The 16,397-nt window shown below is 55.2% G+C and overlaps 1 protein-coding gene across 3 annotated transcripts; it reads left to right on the top strand.

Moving 5' to 3' along the window:
• Positions 1 to 326: 326 nt before the first annotated feature.
• On the top strand, positions 327 to 14,810 carry ROBO4 (roundabout guidance receptor 4). Of its 3 annotated transcripts, none has more exons than XM_077894006.1 (18): positions 327 to 644; positions 1,268 to 1,597; positions 1,809 to 1,966; positions 2,148 to 2,268; positions 2,524 to 2,651; positions 2,752 to 2,980; positions 3,238 to 3,350; positions 4,036 to 4,204; positions 4,371 to 4,553; positions 4,666 to 4,708; positions 7,074 to 7,210; positions 7,327 to 7,581; positions 11,213 to 11,320; positions 11,476 to 11,629; positions 11,727 to 11,948; positions 12,089 to 12,447; positions 13,817 to 14,023; positions 14,159 to 14,810. In XM_077894006.1, the coding sequence occupies exons 2-18, from the start codon at positions 1,348 to 1,350 to the stop codon at positions 14,167 to 14,169; spliced, it is 2,847 nt and encodes a 948-aa protein (XP_077750132.1). In that variant the 5' UTR covers positions 327 to 644; positions 1,268 to 1,347; the 3' UTR covers positions 14,170 to 14,810. The 3 variants fall into 3 exon arrangements, with proteins under 3 accessions (XP_077750132.1, XP_077750130.1, XP_077750131.1); XM_077894004.1 differs by lacking the exon at positions 327 to 644 and adding an exon at positions 788 to 981; XM_077894005.1 differs by lacking the exon at positions 327 to 644 and adding an exon at positions 789 to 981 and having other exon boundaries at positions 11,491 to 11,629.
• The last annotated feature ends 1,587 nt before the right edge of the window (positions 14,811 to 16,397 follow it).

The following is a 16,397-nucleotide window of genomic DNA, read 5'->3' as shown; positions in this document are numbered from 1 at the left end:
TTGGAAAGACCACCTTTCGGGAGCCTGAAGACTATCCCTGCCGAGGATGCTCAAATAGTTCGGGTGATGGCATGAGCATAAAAACAAATCAATAACAACCTCGGCCAACCCTTGCTGATCACTTACAGTGCAATAGGCACTGTTCAAAGCGATTTCAGGCACAAACACATCTCATTCTGACTCCAGCCCTCAAGGTGGAGATTATTACTATTACTCCTACTTTACAGATAAGGAAACCAATTTGCAAGGATGAAGGAACTCGGCCAAGGTCTCACACAGCTTATTTCATTTGTCTCCAAGCTGACTGTGGGCACCTCCCAGCTTGTCCCAGAGCCCCTAAAGCCTCCCCATCTTCGCCTTGCTCACCTCCCCCTCCCTCCCCATCCCTGGGGAGATGGGCTGTGGGATGACAACATGTCCCTGCTTCCCTCCCCCTAGCCGTCTTGGCTCACTTTTCTCTACCCTCAGCTTCTTAATGCCGGGCCCTGACACTCCACCGCGGGTCTCCATTCCACTCTAGCAAGAAAGTGCTTAGAGCCAAGCGACCAGAACTGGCATCAAGGTTTAAACAGAGGCTGAGGGCTGCATTTGGAATCACATCAGTGTCAAGATCACCTTTAGAAAATCCCAGACTGGACCACAAGGTAAACCTTAGGGCTGGAGCTGGAGTCAGGGGTCATGACTAGAGGGTCAAGGGCAGAGAGTTTCTCTCTGCTGGTCCCCTCCCAGTTCTCCAAGGCACGGAGGGCCAGGCAGGAAGCATGGGTTTCCTCAAAGCTGCTTCCCTCCTGGGGCAGAGTCTCAGTCACAAACAACCACCACCACCCCACCCCGCCCCTCCTTCCCTCCGCTGTGAGCTCAGAGCAGCAGGACAAAGTGCCTGGGACAAGGATAGAGGCCCAAGAGCAGCCATGGGCTCTGGAGGAGCAGGCCTCCTTGGGCCCCTGGGGCCCCTGCCTCTCCTGCTTCTGCTTGTCACGGGTGAGTGCAGCCCTCCCCTCTCCTAGCCCCTGCTTGCTTGATCCAAGGCCTGGCCAAGGGGTGAAGGGCCCTCTTGCTCCTTGCTTCCCTTTTGCGGTAGAGATGATGGTGTTGATGGTGATGATGATGGTGATGGTGATGTATGTGGGAGCCAGAGACAGCCTCCCCTCCCGGCTAGGCTGTTATTGGAAGTCATGTTCAGGCAAGAAAAGGCAGAAAAGATATTCAGGGATTTGGGGAGTCCTGTTGGTAGTCAGACTGGGCTCTGTCCCTCTTTCCCTTCCAGGAGGCACGGCTCAGGACTCCCCACCCCAGATCCTAGTCCACCCCCAGGACCAGCTGCTCCAGGGCCCTGGCCCCGCCAAAATGAGCTGCCGAGCCTCGGGCCAGCCACCCCCCACCATCCGCTGGCTGCTGAATGGGCAACCCCTGAGCATGGTGCCCCCAGACGTCCACCACCTCCTTCCTGATGGGACGCTCCTGCTGCTGCGGCCCCCTGCCTGGGGACGTGCCCACGACGACCAGGCCCCATCCACAGACCTGGGCATCTACACGTGTGAGGCCAGCAACAGGCTGGGCACAGTGGTCAGCCGAGGAGCTCGGCTGTCTGTGGCTGGTAAGGCCTGGGAGGGGAGGCCCCAGGTGGGGGACACCTGGGGGGACCTCTGGGCTGGGAGAACTGAGGAGGGGGCTCTGAAGAGTGAACATAGGAGGTGAAGAGGTGGGTAAAGCCGAATGGGGTGAGGGTGGTCGGAGGCACTGAGGCAGGGCCTTGTGGAAGGGAGCAATGGACACTCGTCCCTGCTGACCTGCCCTCATCTCTGTAGTCCTTCGGGAGGACTTCCAGACCCAGCCTCAGGATACAGTGGCCACTGTGGGCGAGCAGGTGATTCTGGAGTGTGGGCCGCCCTGGGGCCATCCAGAGCCCACAGTCTCGTGGTGGAAAGATGGCAAACCCCTGGCCCTACGGCCAGGGCGGCACTCGGTGAGTGTAGCCCCCTTCCCCATACCTCCTCTGGCCCAGAGCAGAACTGGGCACACCCGGAGGGAGTGACCCGCCCCCCAGCCCCGTGTCTCCTGCAGAGTTTAAGGAAGGGAAGGCAGGGAGGCCTGAATCAGAGCCCCTCCCCACACGGGAGACTTCACAAAGCACCTGGCCCTGACAGGTCTCCAGGGGCTCCCTGCAGATGGCAAGAGCAGAGAAGAGCGATGCAGGGACCTATATGTGCGTGGCCACCAACAGCGCAGGACAACGGGAGAGCCGGGCAGCCAGGGTATCTGTCCAGGGTAAGGCGAGGGTGATCAGCGAAAGTTAGGGCCTGGTTTGGGCTGGGGCTAAGGTCTGTGGGCATCAACCTGGGATCAGAATCAGAGTGACGAGGACCCCATTTAAAGGGAGGTCCCCCCATCCTAGAATAGAAATAGGAGTGCCCTAGACTGGGAAATCTAGCACTTTGGATTGTTCCAAGCCTGGGGGATATCTCACTCCTCAATCTCATCCTCTGGCCTAGAGGCCCCAGACCAGCCCCATGCTCCCCACAGAGCCCCAGGACTACAAGAAGCCTCTGGAGCTTCTGGCCGTGCACATTCAGCTGGAAAATGTGACCTTGCTGAACCCAGACCCCGCAAAGAGCGCCAAGCCTGAGCCTGCTGTGTGGCTCAGCTGGAAGGTAAGGCCCCGGACCCAGGGGTGGGTGCCAGTCCAGAGCTCAAGGAAGAGCTGGTCTTAAAACTCCTTGACCCCCCACCTCCCTCTGAACTCTTTCCTAGGTGAGCGGCCCTGCAGCACCTGCTCAGTCCTACACAGCCCTCTTCAGGGTCCAGACGGCCTCAGGAGGCCCGGGAGCTCCATGGGCAGAGGCCCTGCTGGCTGGCTGGCAAAGCGCGGAGCTTGGAGGCCTCCTTTGGGGCCAAGACTACGAGTTCAAAGTGAGACCATCCTCTGGCCGGGCTCAAGGCCCTGACAGCAACGTGCTGCTCCTGAGGCTGCCCGAGCAAGGTCAGGGACAGGTGCCCGCAGGGCTCAGCAGTATACTCTCTGGCACCTTCTTGTCTGGGGGCCCCTGGACTGGTCCACTCCAGGCAGGGGGAACGGTGGGTCCTAGTCCTGGACTCCCTCCTCCATGGCCAGGCAAGCAGAGCTGTAAGAAACTCTGGTTCTTATCAGTGCAATCTGTGACCACATCCCCAGACCAGCTCTGTTTCCTAGTGTCCCCCCCTTCAGCACCCCTAAAAGCCTCTCCTCCTCCCCTGCAGTGCCCAGTGCCCCTCCCCAGGAGGTGGCCTTAAAACCTGGCAATGGCAGTGTCCTTGTAAGCTGGGTCCCACCACCTGCTGAAAACCACAATGGCATCATCCGTGGCTACCAGGTACTCCCACAACCTGCACACCCCTTCCTAGTGGTGCCAGGACATCCCTCTTCCCTGACGCCCTGCATGCCCTTGCCCTGGACACTGAGAAACAGCCCCTGGGCCGAGAAACAAGGGAAACTCACTGTTGCTAAGCCAGGGTTTGCCAGACGCTGCCAAGTGCTTTCCTACATGATCTCATTTTTTCTTACAGTCTGTCCCGGGTTATTATCCCTACTTTACAGACATGGCAAGTGAGGCCAAGGTCACAGGTGCAGGAAACAGAACAAGAATCAAACCGGGCTGTGTCTGACTCCCAATCTCTAAGGCTGCGGCATCAGAATGTGGTTCTTGGACCAGCTGCCCCTTGACAACTTTTTAGAAACGCACATGAATCAGAAACTCAGGGATGGGCCTTGCAGCCTGGCTTTTTAAACCCTCCCTGTGACCCTAAAGCACAGTGAGGTTTGAACCATGGTTTTACATCTCTTGGAGCAGATTGCTTTTGCTCCCCTTCTGTCAGTCTCGAGAGAGAAGTCTCTCACTCCATAGGGAGAAGGGCATAGGAAGTACAGCTTCATGGGGGTGGGGGGAATGTCCCCAAGGTGCCCCAAGCAGGGCAGGATGATCGCATGCTCAGAGACGAAGGGCTCAGCTGCTGGGCTGGTGCAGGGGGAACGGGCGCTCACCTCCACTCCTGCCTCAGATCTGGAGCCTGGGCAACACCTCGCTGCCCCCAGCCAACTGGACCGTGGCCGGTGAGCAGACCCAGCTGGAGATCGCCACCCGAATGCCAGGTTCCTACTGTGTACAAGTGGCTGCAGTCACTGGCGCCGGGACTGGGCCTCCCAGTAGCCCTGTCTGCCTCCTTTTAGGTGAGGGCAGTGCCCACCAGCCCCCTGCATGCCCCTTGAGTCCCCCTTCCCACCTCCCTCCTCCCTCTCTCCCTCCTCCCACCTCACTCCCACTTCCAGTTCATGGTCTGCCCCCACCCCCACATCACCCACCTGCCCCTCCCGCTGAGCTCAAATTCCCTCACAGAGCGGACCATGGAGCGAGCCACCCAAGAGCTCAGTGATGGTCCCTGGACTCTGGAGCAGCTGAGGGCCACCTTGAGGCGGCCAGAAGTGATTGCTGGTGGGGGTGTCCTGCTCTGGCTGGTGCTGCTGGGCACCGCCGTGTGTGTACACCGCAGGCGCCGAGCTGGGGTGCACCTGGGCCCAGGTGAGAGGCCGAAGTGGACTCCTGGGGGTTTGAGGCAGAACGATACAGGGGCTTAGATCTCTGGCCACGTGCTGGACACTCTGGATTCAGCCTTTCTTTTGCCCTCTCGCAGGTTTGTACAGGTACACCAGTGAGGATGCCATCCTAAAGCACAGGTGAGAGGTGAAAGGGGAGGGGCTTGAGGTGAGGGAGTGGCAGAGGGGCCGAGGGACAGTGGGGCCTGGACAGAGAGGAGAATGGAATCCTGTCTCTCCTACTGCCAGGCACTTTGGGATCCTACCACTCAAATCTCTCCTGAACTCCAAGTGAGAATTAATTTCTCATTTGTTAATGTTCCTATGACACCATTTGACAGTTGAGTGAACTGAGACTCATGACTTACGTGATTTTGCCCAAAGCCACACTGCTTGCTAGTAGCTGGGGTGCTTTAGGAGCTCCTAATCCCGTGCGCTTGGCATCCCCCTCTCACTAACACTACACTCTCCTGCTGACTCGTTCTGCTAGGTGGGGAATAACTAGCATGGGAGGGGCGGTCTGATTTCTAGTTTTCTCTATATACCCCGGGTCCACCTAGCAGGGCCTTTGCATTCAGGAGAGCACCCCCCTTATTGAGGGGTGTCTCCTTCACAACCATCACCACAGCTCCAGCAGAGGGCGCTCGGCCCCTACCTTCGCGATCCTCTGTCCCTGGTCTCAGTACCAGGGTCAGCAGGCAGGTACACCTGCTCTAAGTGTCTTGGGCTGCCAAAGCGAGTCTGTGGTTATGAGACAAGATGCTAAGAAAGAAAACATCCTTTTTTTGTCTTCTTGGCTGAGTTTTACACTAAATAACCATTTCCACTCTCTGCCCACCTGCTCCTGATCTTTATCTCAGTGGATTTCCTCTGAAATGCTTTACATTCCAAGTCTGCATCTTTCAACAAAAGATTATCAAGCACCGACTCTGTGCCAGACACATCCAGCCCTTGAGTCACCATTTTGCTGCCAGTGTCTCAGCCCAGAGCCAGGTTCCAAGCTGTCTGGGGCCATGCTCCTGAATTATTCTGTGCTCACTGGCCTTTTTTTTCTAGTTGCTTCCTGGGCTTTGTTCTGTCCTGAACATCCTCTGGATTCCCTGGGACTTTATCCCTTGTCTTTGAGGGGGATTCCATTCTCCTTTTTAAAGATTTATTTATTTGAGAGAGAGAGAGAAAGAGAGATTGGGGGAAGGAGGAGAGGGAGAGAGAGAGTCTTAAGCCAACTCCACACTGAGCGCAGAGCCCCACGAAGGGCTCCACCCCACGACCTTGGGGTCACACCTCAGCGGAAACCAAAAGTCAAACGCTTAACCAATTGTGCCACCCAGGCACCCCGGGGGGATTCCATTCTGATTGTTTTGTTCATTCATTTCTTTAGCACAGGCTCTATGCCTCAGGGACTCTCAATCTAGGCAGAGAAAGCCTTGCTAGCATGTGAGTGCAATCCAGCGTTAGAAGTACCGGGACATGGGGTGCCTGGGTGGCTCAGTCCACTAAGTGGCCAACTCTTGATTTGCGTTCAGGTCATGGTTTTGAGTGCTCAGCAGGGATTCTGCTTGAGGAGTCTCCATCTCTCCCTCTCCCTCTGCCCCTCGGCCCACTCACATTCTCTCTCTAAAATAAGTAAATAAATCTTTTTTTTAAAAAACAGTGCAGAAACTTATACAAGGTATGTGGAATGAGTGGAGTGGGGAAATATAGGTGGGAGAGTCCACGTTTACCCTGATGGTAAGAAGGAGAGGGCAAAAGGGGCAGCAAGAAGTAGCCTGCTATGTTCATGGGGAGAGATAAGCCATTTGGTCTGGCTGGGACATAGGGGGCAAGACAGGTGAGCGTAAAGGATAAGGTTAGGGAGCTGGAAGCCAGACACCAGAGGCCCCGTTAGCCATGCTAGGCAGCTGGGCTCTATCTTGGTAAACGAGGAGCACTGAAGGTTTTGGGCAGAGAATTGCTCTAGTCTCATCCCTGTTCCTGAAAGATTACTCAGGCAGCCAGCAGGGCACCCGGTTCAAAGGGAGCCAGGCTAGAGGCAGAGAAAGTCGCATCCGCAGAGCCAACTCTGTCCCGCCAGCTGAGTGAGCTCACATTTCCTCCTTTGGGCTCACAATATCAGCCTTATATGGAAGGCTTTTATGTCGTCCTTTTACAGATAAAGAAGCAGGGCTTCCAGAGGCTAGTAGACCTGCGGCCGATGGGGTCAGTCTGCCCCCAGGTCTGCTCTCTTTGTCTCGGCACAGGGCTGTCGGGCTGTCTCTCTTGAACACCTCCTAGTTCCGCTCCACTTGGACTTCCTCTGGTCCCAGGATAAGAAAGGAGCACTGAGCTAGGGACGCCAGGTCAGAGATCTTGAGGAGTCTGCGAAGGGCTAGCGGGCAGGGAGAATAACGCTGCTGCCACCATCCACTCAAACCCTTCTGCTACCCTCTGAGCTGGAGGTCCTGGCCAATTATGTTCTGGCTTCACCCCGTTTCTCCTGCCCCACCCCCACCCACCATTGCCCCAGGATGGATCACAGTGACTCCCCTTGGCTGGCAGACACCTGGCGTTCCACCTCCGGCTCTCGGGACCTGAGCAGCAGCAGCAGCCTCAACAGCAGGCTGGGAGTGGACCCCCGGGACCCACTAGACTGTCGCCGCTCCCGTGAGCATGCCCAGTGGGGCCAGGGCCCTGCCAGTGAAGCTGGGATCCTGGAGTTGGGGGGGGTATTGTGGGGTGGGATGCACTCACTGTAATTCTTCCTGTCGTTCTTGCCACAGTGATCTCCTGGGATCCCCGAAGCCCTAGTGTGCCCCTGCTTCCCGACACCAGCACTTTTTATGGCTCCCTCATCGCTGAGCTGCCTGCCGGCCCCCCGGCCCGGCCAAGCCCCAAGACCCCAGCTGTCAGGCGTCTCCCACCCCAGCTGGCCCGGCTCTCCAGCCCCTGGCCCAGTCCCGACAGCCTCGGCAGCCGCAGGGGCCTCGCTTCTCCTCTGGCCCCTGCAGAGGCTTGGAAGGCCAAAAAGAAGCAGGGTAAGTATGGGGAGCTGGGGTGGAAGCAGGTGGCAGGAGGGAACTGGACTGGGAGTGTGGCAGGACGTGGCCTGGGACTTGGAAGCCTGATGACTTGGCTTCCAGTTCCCTATCTGGGGAGACACAGATCTATCACCACTATCACCAAAGCACTCAGAGAGGGGAGTGCTGGCCTCTGCTTTTCTTGACGTGCTGTTACTGCTACTTGCCACACCAGTAGCAGGCCCGATTTCCGTATTCAGTTGAATTTGGCCAACATTTCATAAGCACCATTGTATGCCAGCCAGGGGGACACGGGGACAGCTCTTGCCATCTGAGGGCTCAGAGTCTAGTGAGAGCGCCTGACCAGCGTATGAGTAACTCTAGAACCTGGCAGCATGTGACCAGTGCTAGGGCACAGCCTCATCTCTGGGTGCACTATGCATGGGCCTCCCCAGGCACTGACTCCCAGCTCCCATTACCCAGAGGAAAATGAGTAATTCCTTTCTGCCGAGATTTCTCTCCTAACTTCCTACTACCTGCTTTGCCTTCCCCGAGAGAAATAACTATAATGTCTGTTTCTTTAGCAACTACTATATGTTAGGTGCCTTACTTATTTATTATTTCATTTAAAGATACCCCTCTCCAACCTATTAGATAGGTATTCTTTCTCTAATTTTGCAGATGGGGAGAGAAGATCAGAAATGAGTAACTTGTTCAAAATCCCCCCCAAGTCAGTAAGCGGCCGAACTCAGATTTGAAGTCAGAGTGGTCTGCTTCCAAAGGCCACCCTCTGGGAGCTCCCCTGAGAGACTCTACTCTACCACCGACTATTTTCTCTTGTTTCTGAACACTGGCCTGCACTCCACCTGCTGTCTTCATGAGCCTTCTGTGCTGATTAGTAAGCCTTACAAATGTCCTACAGCCAATTCTTTTTTTTTTAAAGTGGATATAATCCAGCTTTCATTAGGACAAAGATGGATTCAGAGTAATTAAGAGCTTGTCCAATATCCAGAATTTTATGACCCTAAATATTAGCCAAGCTGGCATTATTTCCAGCTTTGCCTCGGAACTATAGCATTTGGAATCCTCGGTGGTAATGAAAGAGCAGCTAAAAAGGTGTTGAAAACATCTCATTTAAAAACAAGTCTTCCCATGGAGAACTACTTTGACTTGGGTATGATGTAAAGCCCATCTTAGAACATTAATACTACTGGGGGGGGGGAGTGAGTAGTTTTCTACAGTCAATTCTTTTTTTTAAGATTTTACTTATTTATTTATGAGAGACACACAGAGAGAGAGAGAGAGAGGCAGAGACACAGGCAGAGGGAGAAGCTGGCTCCATGGGGGGAACCTGACATGGGACTCGATCCTGGGTCTCCAGGATCACACCCTGGGCTGAAGGCAGCGCTAAACCACTGGGCCACTGGGGCTGCCCATCTACTGTCAATTCTTAAGACAGGTTCCACTTCTGAGAGAAAGCTTAGGTCCCCACTCTCCCCTGTGTCTCCTCGCCCAAGCCCCACTGGCCAACCACAGTGGCTCCCCTGTACAAGTGACACTCGGCCCACCTCCAGTCCAAAGCTCTCAGCAGCAGCAAGATCGTGCTATGGTCTTGTCCAGAGCCATAGAGTTGGCTCTATTGCTGTCACTTGGTCCAAAAGACTGAGGATTCTTTGTCTTCTGACATTGACAAGCTCTTTCAGTGCCCCCTACTCCCCTTAAGCTGCTTATTCTTTTTTCTTATTGTTCTTAGTTCCCCTCTCCCAGATACATACATTGAATATCCTAATTACTTAATTAATTCAAACAAATATTTATTGCCATTCAGATATGTCCAGTGAGATTTGACCTAACCTTGATAACATTTTTATTGTGTCATTTGCTCAAATAACACTGAAACTAAAATCCAAGTAATTTTAAGTGTGTTGAAAGGAGGCTTTTGTTACTAGAGTCCCTCAGAGGAAATAAAATGGGCTGGGACAAACGTGGCCTTTTCTAGGACTGGCCTTTCCTCTTCCTTGTCCACACAAACCAACTGACCAACATATGTCCCCATTTCTGAGCTTACTCAGGAAGCCGGGCACTAGATGAGACAAAGCTGCTGATAGCAGAGTTGGAGCACCTGAAATTGGCCTCCAGGTCTCCCTAGGTCATACAACAAATAAAGGAAATAAATTAAAAAACAAAGCAGCCTACGAACAAAAGGAAATTTTGGTGGAGGAAGTCTAGCCATTGTGTGGGTTTTCATCCCAGTAGCTCAGAAGTTCTGGCCACTGTACATGGATAGCCAGGGCCGAGATAGTCTTGGTGAATGCAGTAGCCTTGATCTCATCCCTGCTCTGAACCTGCCCGTAGTGGCCTCCAAATCCTTGAGATCAGACTCAACGGTCCTCCCTGGTCTCTGGTTTCCCCTTTCCTAACTCAGTGTCTAATCATGTGACACTAAAATGAAGGCTGCTTCTTTTTTCCTTTACTTGATATTTTCCTGGTTCCTGGTCTTAGGGAAATCTCTTCCTTCTATTACCTTCCTGATCCCCTTCTGGTTTAAACTTAGATCAATTTGGGTTTTGGCCCGAGCAAGAAGCATGCTCTTGGGTCACTGCACACAGCTGGGTCTGTTGCTTCAGTTGTCTCAGGTTCTCCATTGTCAGAGTTCACTCAGAACGTTGTCTCTTAAGCAGCCATGTGAGCCAGATGGTGGCCACCCTCCTGTGATTCTTCTCATCTCATATTTACGTCTACATCTCTGCTATTATCCATCCATTTGCTCATTCATTCAACCAATGTCATCTAATATCTATGGGCCGGGCATTGCCTCCCTGAGTGAGACCAACACATCCTCCTATTCTAGAGGGCCTCTTCTTCTCAGCTGACTCTCTCCTGTTACACCCAGCGTGGTGTGGGGTTATTTTACCCACTTGGCTTAACTTGACAGTCCAACCTTTCTTCCCAAGTGAGAGATACTCAGGTTTTTCAGGACAAGGTTATCCAGAACCATGTCAGATATTTGTCATGTGAGAAATGGAAGATTGGAGTGTATACAGTAAGGAAAAGAAAATAATCAATGCATCTTTAAGGCACCAGGAACTTTCCAATCTGGCCTTAGTTTTTGTTTTTTTAGATTTTATTTATTTGACAGAGAGAGAGAGACCACAAGCAGGGGCAAAGGGAGAGGGAGAAGCAGGCTCCCCACTGAGCAGGGAGCCTGACTCAGGGCTGGATCCCAGGACCCTGAGATCATGACCTGAGCCAAAGGCGGACGCTTAATCAGCTGAACCACCCAGGCACGCTCCAATCCATTTTTATAAATAAATTAAAACTGGTAAAACTATCACTTGACTGGGTGTTCCCAAAGAAAACAAAAGCTCAGGAAAGCTGGTGGATTTACCTGTGGTCACGCAGTAACTCTGTAACTGAGCTGGGCTGTGAGTGCAGGTGTTTTGACCCCAAGCCCAGTGCTACCTTCCTCCCTATCATAGCTGCCTGCACGAAGGTGAGGGTGGAGAGGACAGAGGGAGGTTTTTCCCTCCCTTCTCGGGGTTCAGGGGTCCTAAAGCTTAACTGAATGACAGGCTGAAGATAGAAGCTGTGGTTGGAGTCTGCAGGCCCACCCGGCTTGCCCTCCACCCGCTGACTCTTGCCTTTGCAGAGCTGCAACAAGCCAATAGCTCCCCGCCCCTCCGGGCCAGCCGCCCTATGGAGCTCTGGGCCTGGGAGTTGGGGAACAGAGGCTCCAAGAACCTTTCCCAAAGCCCAGGTGAGAGGAGGCCCAAAAAGGGAAGTGAAGGGGTGAGGCAGGGTGGAGGGGTCCATAGCCCCTGAGGAAGCTGGGTGGGTGGGCTGTGGGGAGAGGAAGCTGGGGGGCAGGGCAGGGTCTGGGGCTGATGGGGGTTCCACCATTCTCACCCCCAGGCTTTTGCTCCCCAGGAGCTGTGCCCCAGGCTCTGGTGGCCTGGAGGGCCCTGGGACCGCAGCTCCTCGGCTCCTCCAATGAGATGGTTTCACGCCCTCTCCCCCCAGCACCCCTCGCTCTGCGTGGAGCCCCTACTCAGAGTCAGCAGACCCAGTAAGAGGGCACGGGGTCAGGAAGCAGGGCTGGGGGGCTGGGAGAGGGTGGCCAGGGGCTGCACTAACCACCCTGTCATCACTCTTACCCCAATCAGGCACTCTGCAGAGCCCCAAGCTCTGTCCTCCCACCCACTGCCAGCAGCCCCCATCCTGATCCCCTCTAGCCCCCAGGCTTCTTCCCTCTCCGGGCCCAGCCCAGAGTCCAGTCGTCTGTCCAGCTCTTCACTGTCATCCCTGGAGGAGGATCAGGACAGCGTGCTGACTCCTGAGGAGGTGGCCCTGTGCCTGGAGCTCAGCGAGGGTGAGGAGACCCCCAGGTGAGTGGCCTGAGGGATGACCAAAGGACTAGGGGTAAGCACAGGACAGGAGTATGCTTATCTCTACCCAGCCCCTGTCCCTCCTCAACTGGGAGCTGTGCCAGCCTACCCACCTGTCTCCCCTTTTGCCTCCTCTCTAGGAATAGTGTCTCTCCTATGCCAAGGGCTCCTTCACCCCCTGTCACCTACGGCTACATCAGCATCCCGGCTGCCTCAGAGCTGGCAGACATGGGCAGGGCCGGAGGAGGGGTGGGATCCGAAGTGAGGGGCTTGCTGTGCCCGCCCCGGCCCTGCCCCACCCCTACCCCCAGCGAGGGCTCCCTGGCCAATGGCTGGGGTTCAGCCTCCGAGGACAATGCCCCCAGTGCCCGAGCCAGCCTCGTCAGCTCCTCCGATGGCTCCTTCCTTGCTGATGCTCACTTCGCGCGGGCCCTGGCGATGGCTGTGGACAGCTTCGGCTTTGGTCTGGAGCCCAGGGACGTGGACTGCGTCTTCACGGGTATGTGAGATGCCCCTGCCTCACTTCTCACTCCCGCCCCTTGGAGTAGACACAGTTCCTGTAAGAACTCCTCCCCAGGGATCCCTGGGTGGCGCAGCGGTTTGGCGCCTGCCTTTGGCCCAGGGCGCGATCCTAGAGACCCGGGATCGAATCCCACATCGGGCTCCCGGTGCATGGAGCCTGCTTCTCCCTCTGCCTGTGTCTCTGCCTTTCTCTCTCTCTCTCCCTGTGTGACTATCATAAAAATTAAAAAAAAAAAAGAACTCCTCCCCAACCAAGGAGCAAGGCTTCCCAATCATTGTCTTGGTGGTTATGCTTCAAACAGCTAGCTTTTACTGAATTATTACTAGGTCCCCGGCCCTCTGCTAAGTGCCTTATATACACCCAATATTAATGACTCTATGAGGAATATTCTTTTTTTTTTAAGATTTACTTATTTATTCATTCAGAGAGAGTGAAGAGAGAGGCAGAGACACAGGCAGAGGGAGAAGCAGGCTCCATGCAGGGAGCCCGATGTGGGATTCGATCCTGGGTCTCCAGGATCATGCCCTGGCTGCAGGCGGCGCTAAACCGCTGCGCCACCCGGGCTGCCCAGGAATATTCTTTATCTTTCTTTCCAAATGAGGGAACTATGAATCCAACAGGTTGTCTAACTTGCCCAAGGTCACCCGCAAGAACCAGGGCAAAATGTTCAAGTCTAAAGCCCAGGGGCAGCCAGTTGTGTGGCCCCTTGCCCTGCCTCCAGGTCCCTCCCCTGAACCCAGACAGAGGTCTCCAAGACAGGTTGTGCTTCACCTCTTCTACTTACTCCAACCCATTGTTTCGGATTCTCCTCACCAGGGAGGTTCTGTTCTCTCTCTTACAAGTCCTTCCTCTTGCCCCATCTGTGGCTGGGGTGAGGAGAAGCTGGCTCACCTCTCCACGTGTCCAGTGGGGTGGGACCGCTATCTCCGTGTCGGAGAGACAGTAGCTCGGGGTTCCCTGTGCCCCTGCCTCATACCCTCTCTCAGATCCCCTATACCCATCTTAGGAACCCTAACTCTACCCTTCCCCTGCCCAAAAAAAACAATCTTGTGGTAAATGGGAAAGCAAGGAGGTACCCGTAACAGGGGGGAAGAAGGGTGCCCAGGGAGAGGAGAGGTGAAGGGTGAGATTATGGATAGAAGGCCAGAGCTGGGCTAGGAGGAAATGTTCAAACTATCCTCTCTAAAGAAACCAGTGGATTCATTCCAATGGCCTCCAGAATTGATGAGCCGAGTTGGGGCTACGTTACCTTGCGGGTTGAGTGTGTGCCCTAAGCGTCCTGCCCTAAACTGGTCCCTCAGAGTGATGGCCAACACTCTACACACAAATCTACCCTCCCTGACAGATGCCTCCTCTCCTCCTTCCCCCCGCGATGACCTCTTCCTGACCTCCACCCTCTCCCTGCCCCTGTGGGAGTGGAGGTCAGACTGGCTGGAGGACATGGAGAACAACCGTAGCCAGCGGCTGGGAAGGGGGCTGCCTCCCTGGCCCCCTGATTCCCGGCGCTCTTCCAGAAGGAGTCAGCTGGGCCGTCCTGAGCCCAAGGCCGCCAGTAAGTGTCTGTCTGCCCAGCCAACGTGGTGACCTTGACTGAGGGACTCTGGGGAGGAGCCAAGGGGGAGCCCTGGGGTTGGGCAGGAGATATGGACCTGCGGGGTAATCCACTCTCCTTCAACCTCCCCTACAGACTCCTCATGAAGCATGCCGGGACTGCCTAGAAGAGAATCAAGAACACCCCTCCTGTGGAGCCTCAGCCTTGGCCTCTGCTTCTCTGCATCTGGGGGACCCCTTGCCGGGCGTCCAGGGAATTCTCCGTCCAGGATTGTGAAAACAAATGAAAGCAAAACAAAATAAGCACAAAGCAGACCCAAGGCCCTCAGGGAGCGAAGTCATCATGGCCTGCCTCCTCGTCCTGGCTTTCTCCTCCTTCCATCCATCCCACCACCAGGTCCTTGGGCCTGAGAAGTAGCCTTACCTCCAGATCGTCCCACCCCCTTTGGATCATGGGAACCAGGGGGGAGCCAGAGGTCTTCCCAGAGGACAACAGCAGGCTGGGGACAGGCGGCCAGGGAAGGAGCTTTACAGGGCCACCCCTCTCAGGAGGGGAACGTTCCTTCTCACAGGGGCAGGCTCCCCTCCCCCCAGCCACACCTTGGAAAGGAGGGAAGGAGAGACAGCAGTGAAGCGCCAGCCCCCCTCGCCCCCCCCCCACCCGCCCCGGCTTGGTACCCAGGCCGAGGGGCCAGGATCCATCCGAGAAAAGGTGGGACTAAACACCCTCCTCATACGTGGACTCTGTGAGCTTAAGAAACTGATACCATAAACGTGTGATGACTTGAGTATGGTGAGATCATTTCCCAGAGCACCAGGCTGTGGGGGGGCCCGGAGATGCGGGAAGAACTCTGAGTCAGAAGGGGGTCAGGCATTCACTGGTGCTCGGGGAGCATCACTTATTTCTGCTCTGGCACTGAGGGAAGAATTACACGCATCCACCAGATTTTCCCGGTCTGCTGGTCTTAGCAACCGGTCCGGGGAAGACAAGACCCGCTTTCAGCCGGCCCAGCACCCCCCTTCCCAGAGACCAGCCCAGATGGTTAAGACCAGATGGTTTCTTAAAATAGACAAAGTAGCTAAATTCCAGAAAAGGTAGAACCACCTGAGATGGTTGGCAAGGGAACACCCTTCAGAAGAAACAAGAGAACCGAGGAACGGAGCGGGGTGGCCAGGGCCGGAGCCCCAGAAAGCTTTGGGAGGGCAGGTGGGGCCCCCATCTTTCCGACCTGCTGGGAGAGACAGGGGCAGGCCGGGCACGTCTAGAGGGGACCATGCTCCTGCACGGGACCAGGGCCGCAGGAGGACAGCTTTCAGGAGGGCCGACTAGGAAGCAGGAGGTGACAGGGGATGATAATCCCCCAAACCTAAGCAGCTCCAGCTGGGGTCACTCTGAACTCACAACGGGCTGGCCCGAGGGACCACAGCCCCGCTGGCCCGAGGGACCACGACCCGGAGGCGCTGGGGGTCACGGCGCTGCCTGAACTGCCGTCATCAGGCCCTTCCGGCCGGAGCGTCTTCACCTCAGGATGACAAATCAGTGCTCCGGATTCTGATCCCTGCCTCTCTATCTGCTTTTCCTTTTTTGGATTTTGTTTTTCTTTTGGCTTCCTGGTAAAATTCCTTTTGAAAACATTTGAAGCCCATTTGCCAGACGGATGGAGAGAAAGGGATGTGTGCACACTTAGGTCGCAGCGGCCGGAGGGGCCACAGCAGCCAGCGCTTGGGGAAGGGGACAGTGGGCGTCCCCCCTGAGAGCCCAGGGCAGTTACTGCACCTGGGGGTGAAGCCGTGGGAAAGAAATGAGCCCCGGGAAATCAGTGAGCGGCACAAACTGTGGATGAGGGAGCAGGGTGGCATCCAGGGCCACATTTTTAAAAAACAGTATGCCAGCAAACCAATCACATCTGGGTCTACCTGGCTGAGAGGTGTCTGTGTGCACAAGGGGGTCGGGGGGAGGGGGGGGTCTGAAAAAAAAAAAGCCTGTTTTTCCTTCTTAGCTGGGGTTTCCCCCGTCAACTCCTTTCTTTGAGTTTTGCTTCATTTATTTATTTTAAAAATTCCTTTTGCAGATTTTTTAAAATTTATTTGAGAGATGGGGGAGGGGCAGAGGGAGAGGCAGAGGGACAAGAGGATGCCCCGCTGAGCAGGGAGGGAGCCTGGTGTGGGACTCTGTCTCAGCACCCCAAGATCGTGACCTGAGCCAGAATCAAGAGTCAGGTGCTTAATAGCCTGAGCCCCCCCAAGAGCCGCTCTTTAAGTTCTATAACAATTATGATTATTGTGAGGGGCTGATTTGCTTATAGGAGGGTAGACAGACCCTGAGGACACCAAGGGAGGGCCTGGCTTGTCTGTCTGAAGGTGGGACAGGTTTC

This window comes from Canis aureus, chromosome 3 (assembly GCF_053574225.1).
Source record: "Canis aureus isolate CA01 chromosome 3, VMU_Caureus_v.1.0, whole genome shotgun sequence".
Classification (NCBI taxonomy): Eukaryota; Metazoa; Chordata; class Mammalia; order Carnivora; family Canidae; genus Canis; species Canis aureus.
Note: the sequence above shows the minus strand (reverse complement) of the source record. Positions and strands in the feature narration are given on the sequence as shown.

Excerpts from the sequence above, each read along its gene's own strand:
- ROBO4 (XM_077894004.1), top strand. The coding sequence starts at position 912 with ATGGGCTCTGGAGGAGCAGGCCTCCTTGGGCCCCTGGGGCCCCTGCCT. Across the intron at positions 2,269-2,523 it reads AGCCAGGGTATCTGTCCAGG|AGCCCCAGGACTACAAGAAG; the intron begins GTAAGGCGAGGG and ends TGCTCCCCACAG. Across the intron at positions 4,709-7,073 it reads GATGCCATCCTAAAGCACAG|GATGGATCACAGTGACTCCC; the intron begins GTGAGAGGTGAA and ends CCATTGCCCCAG.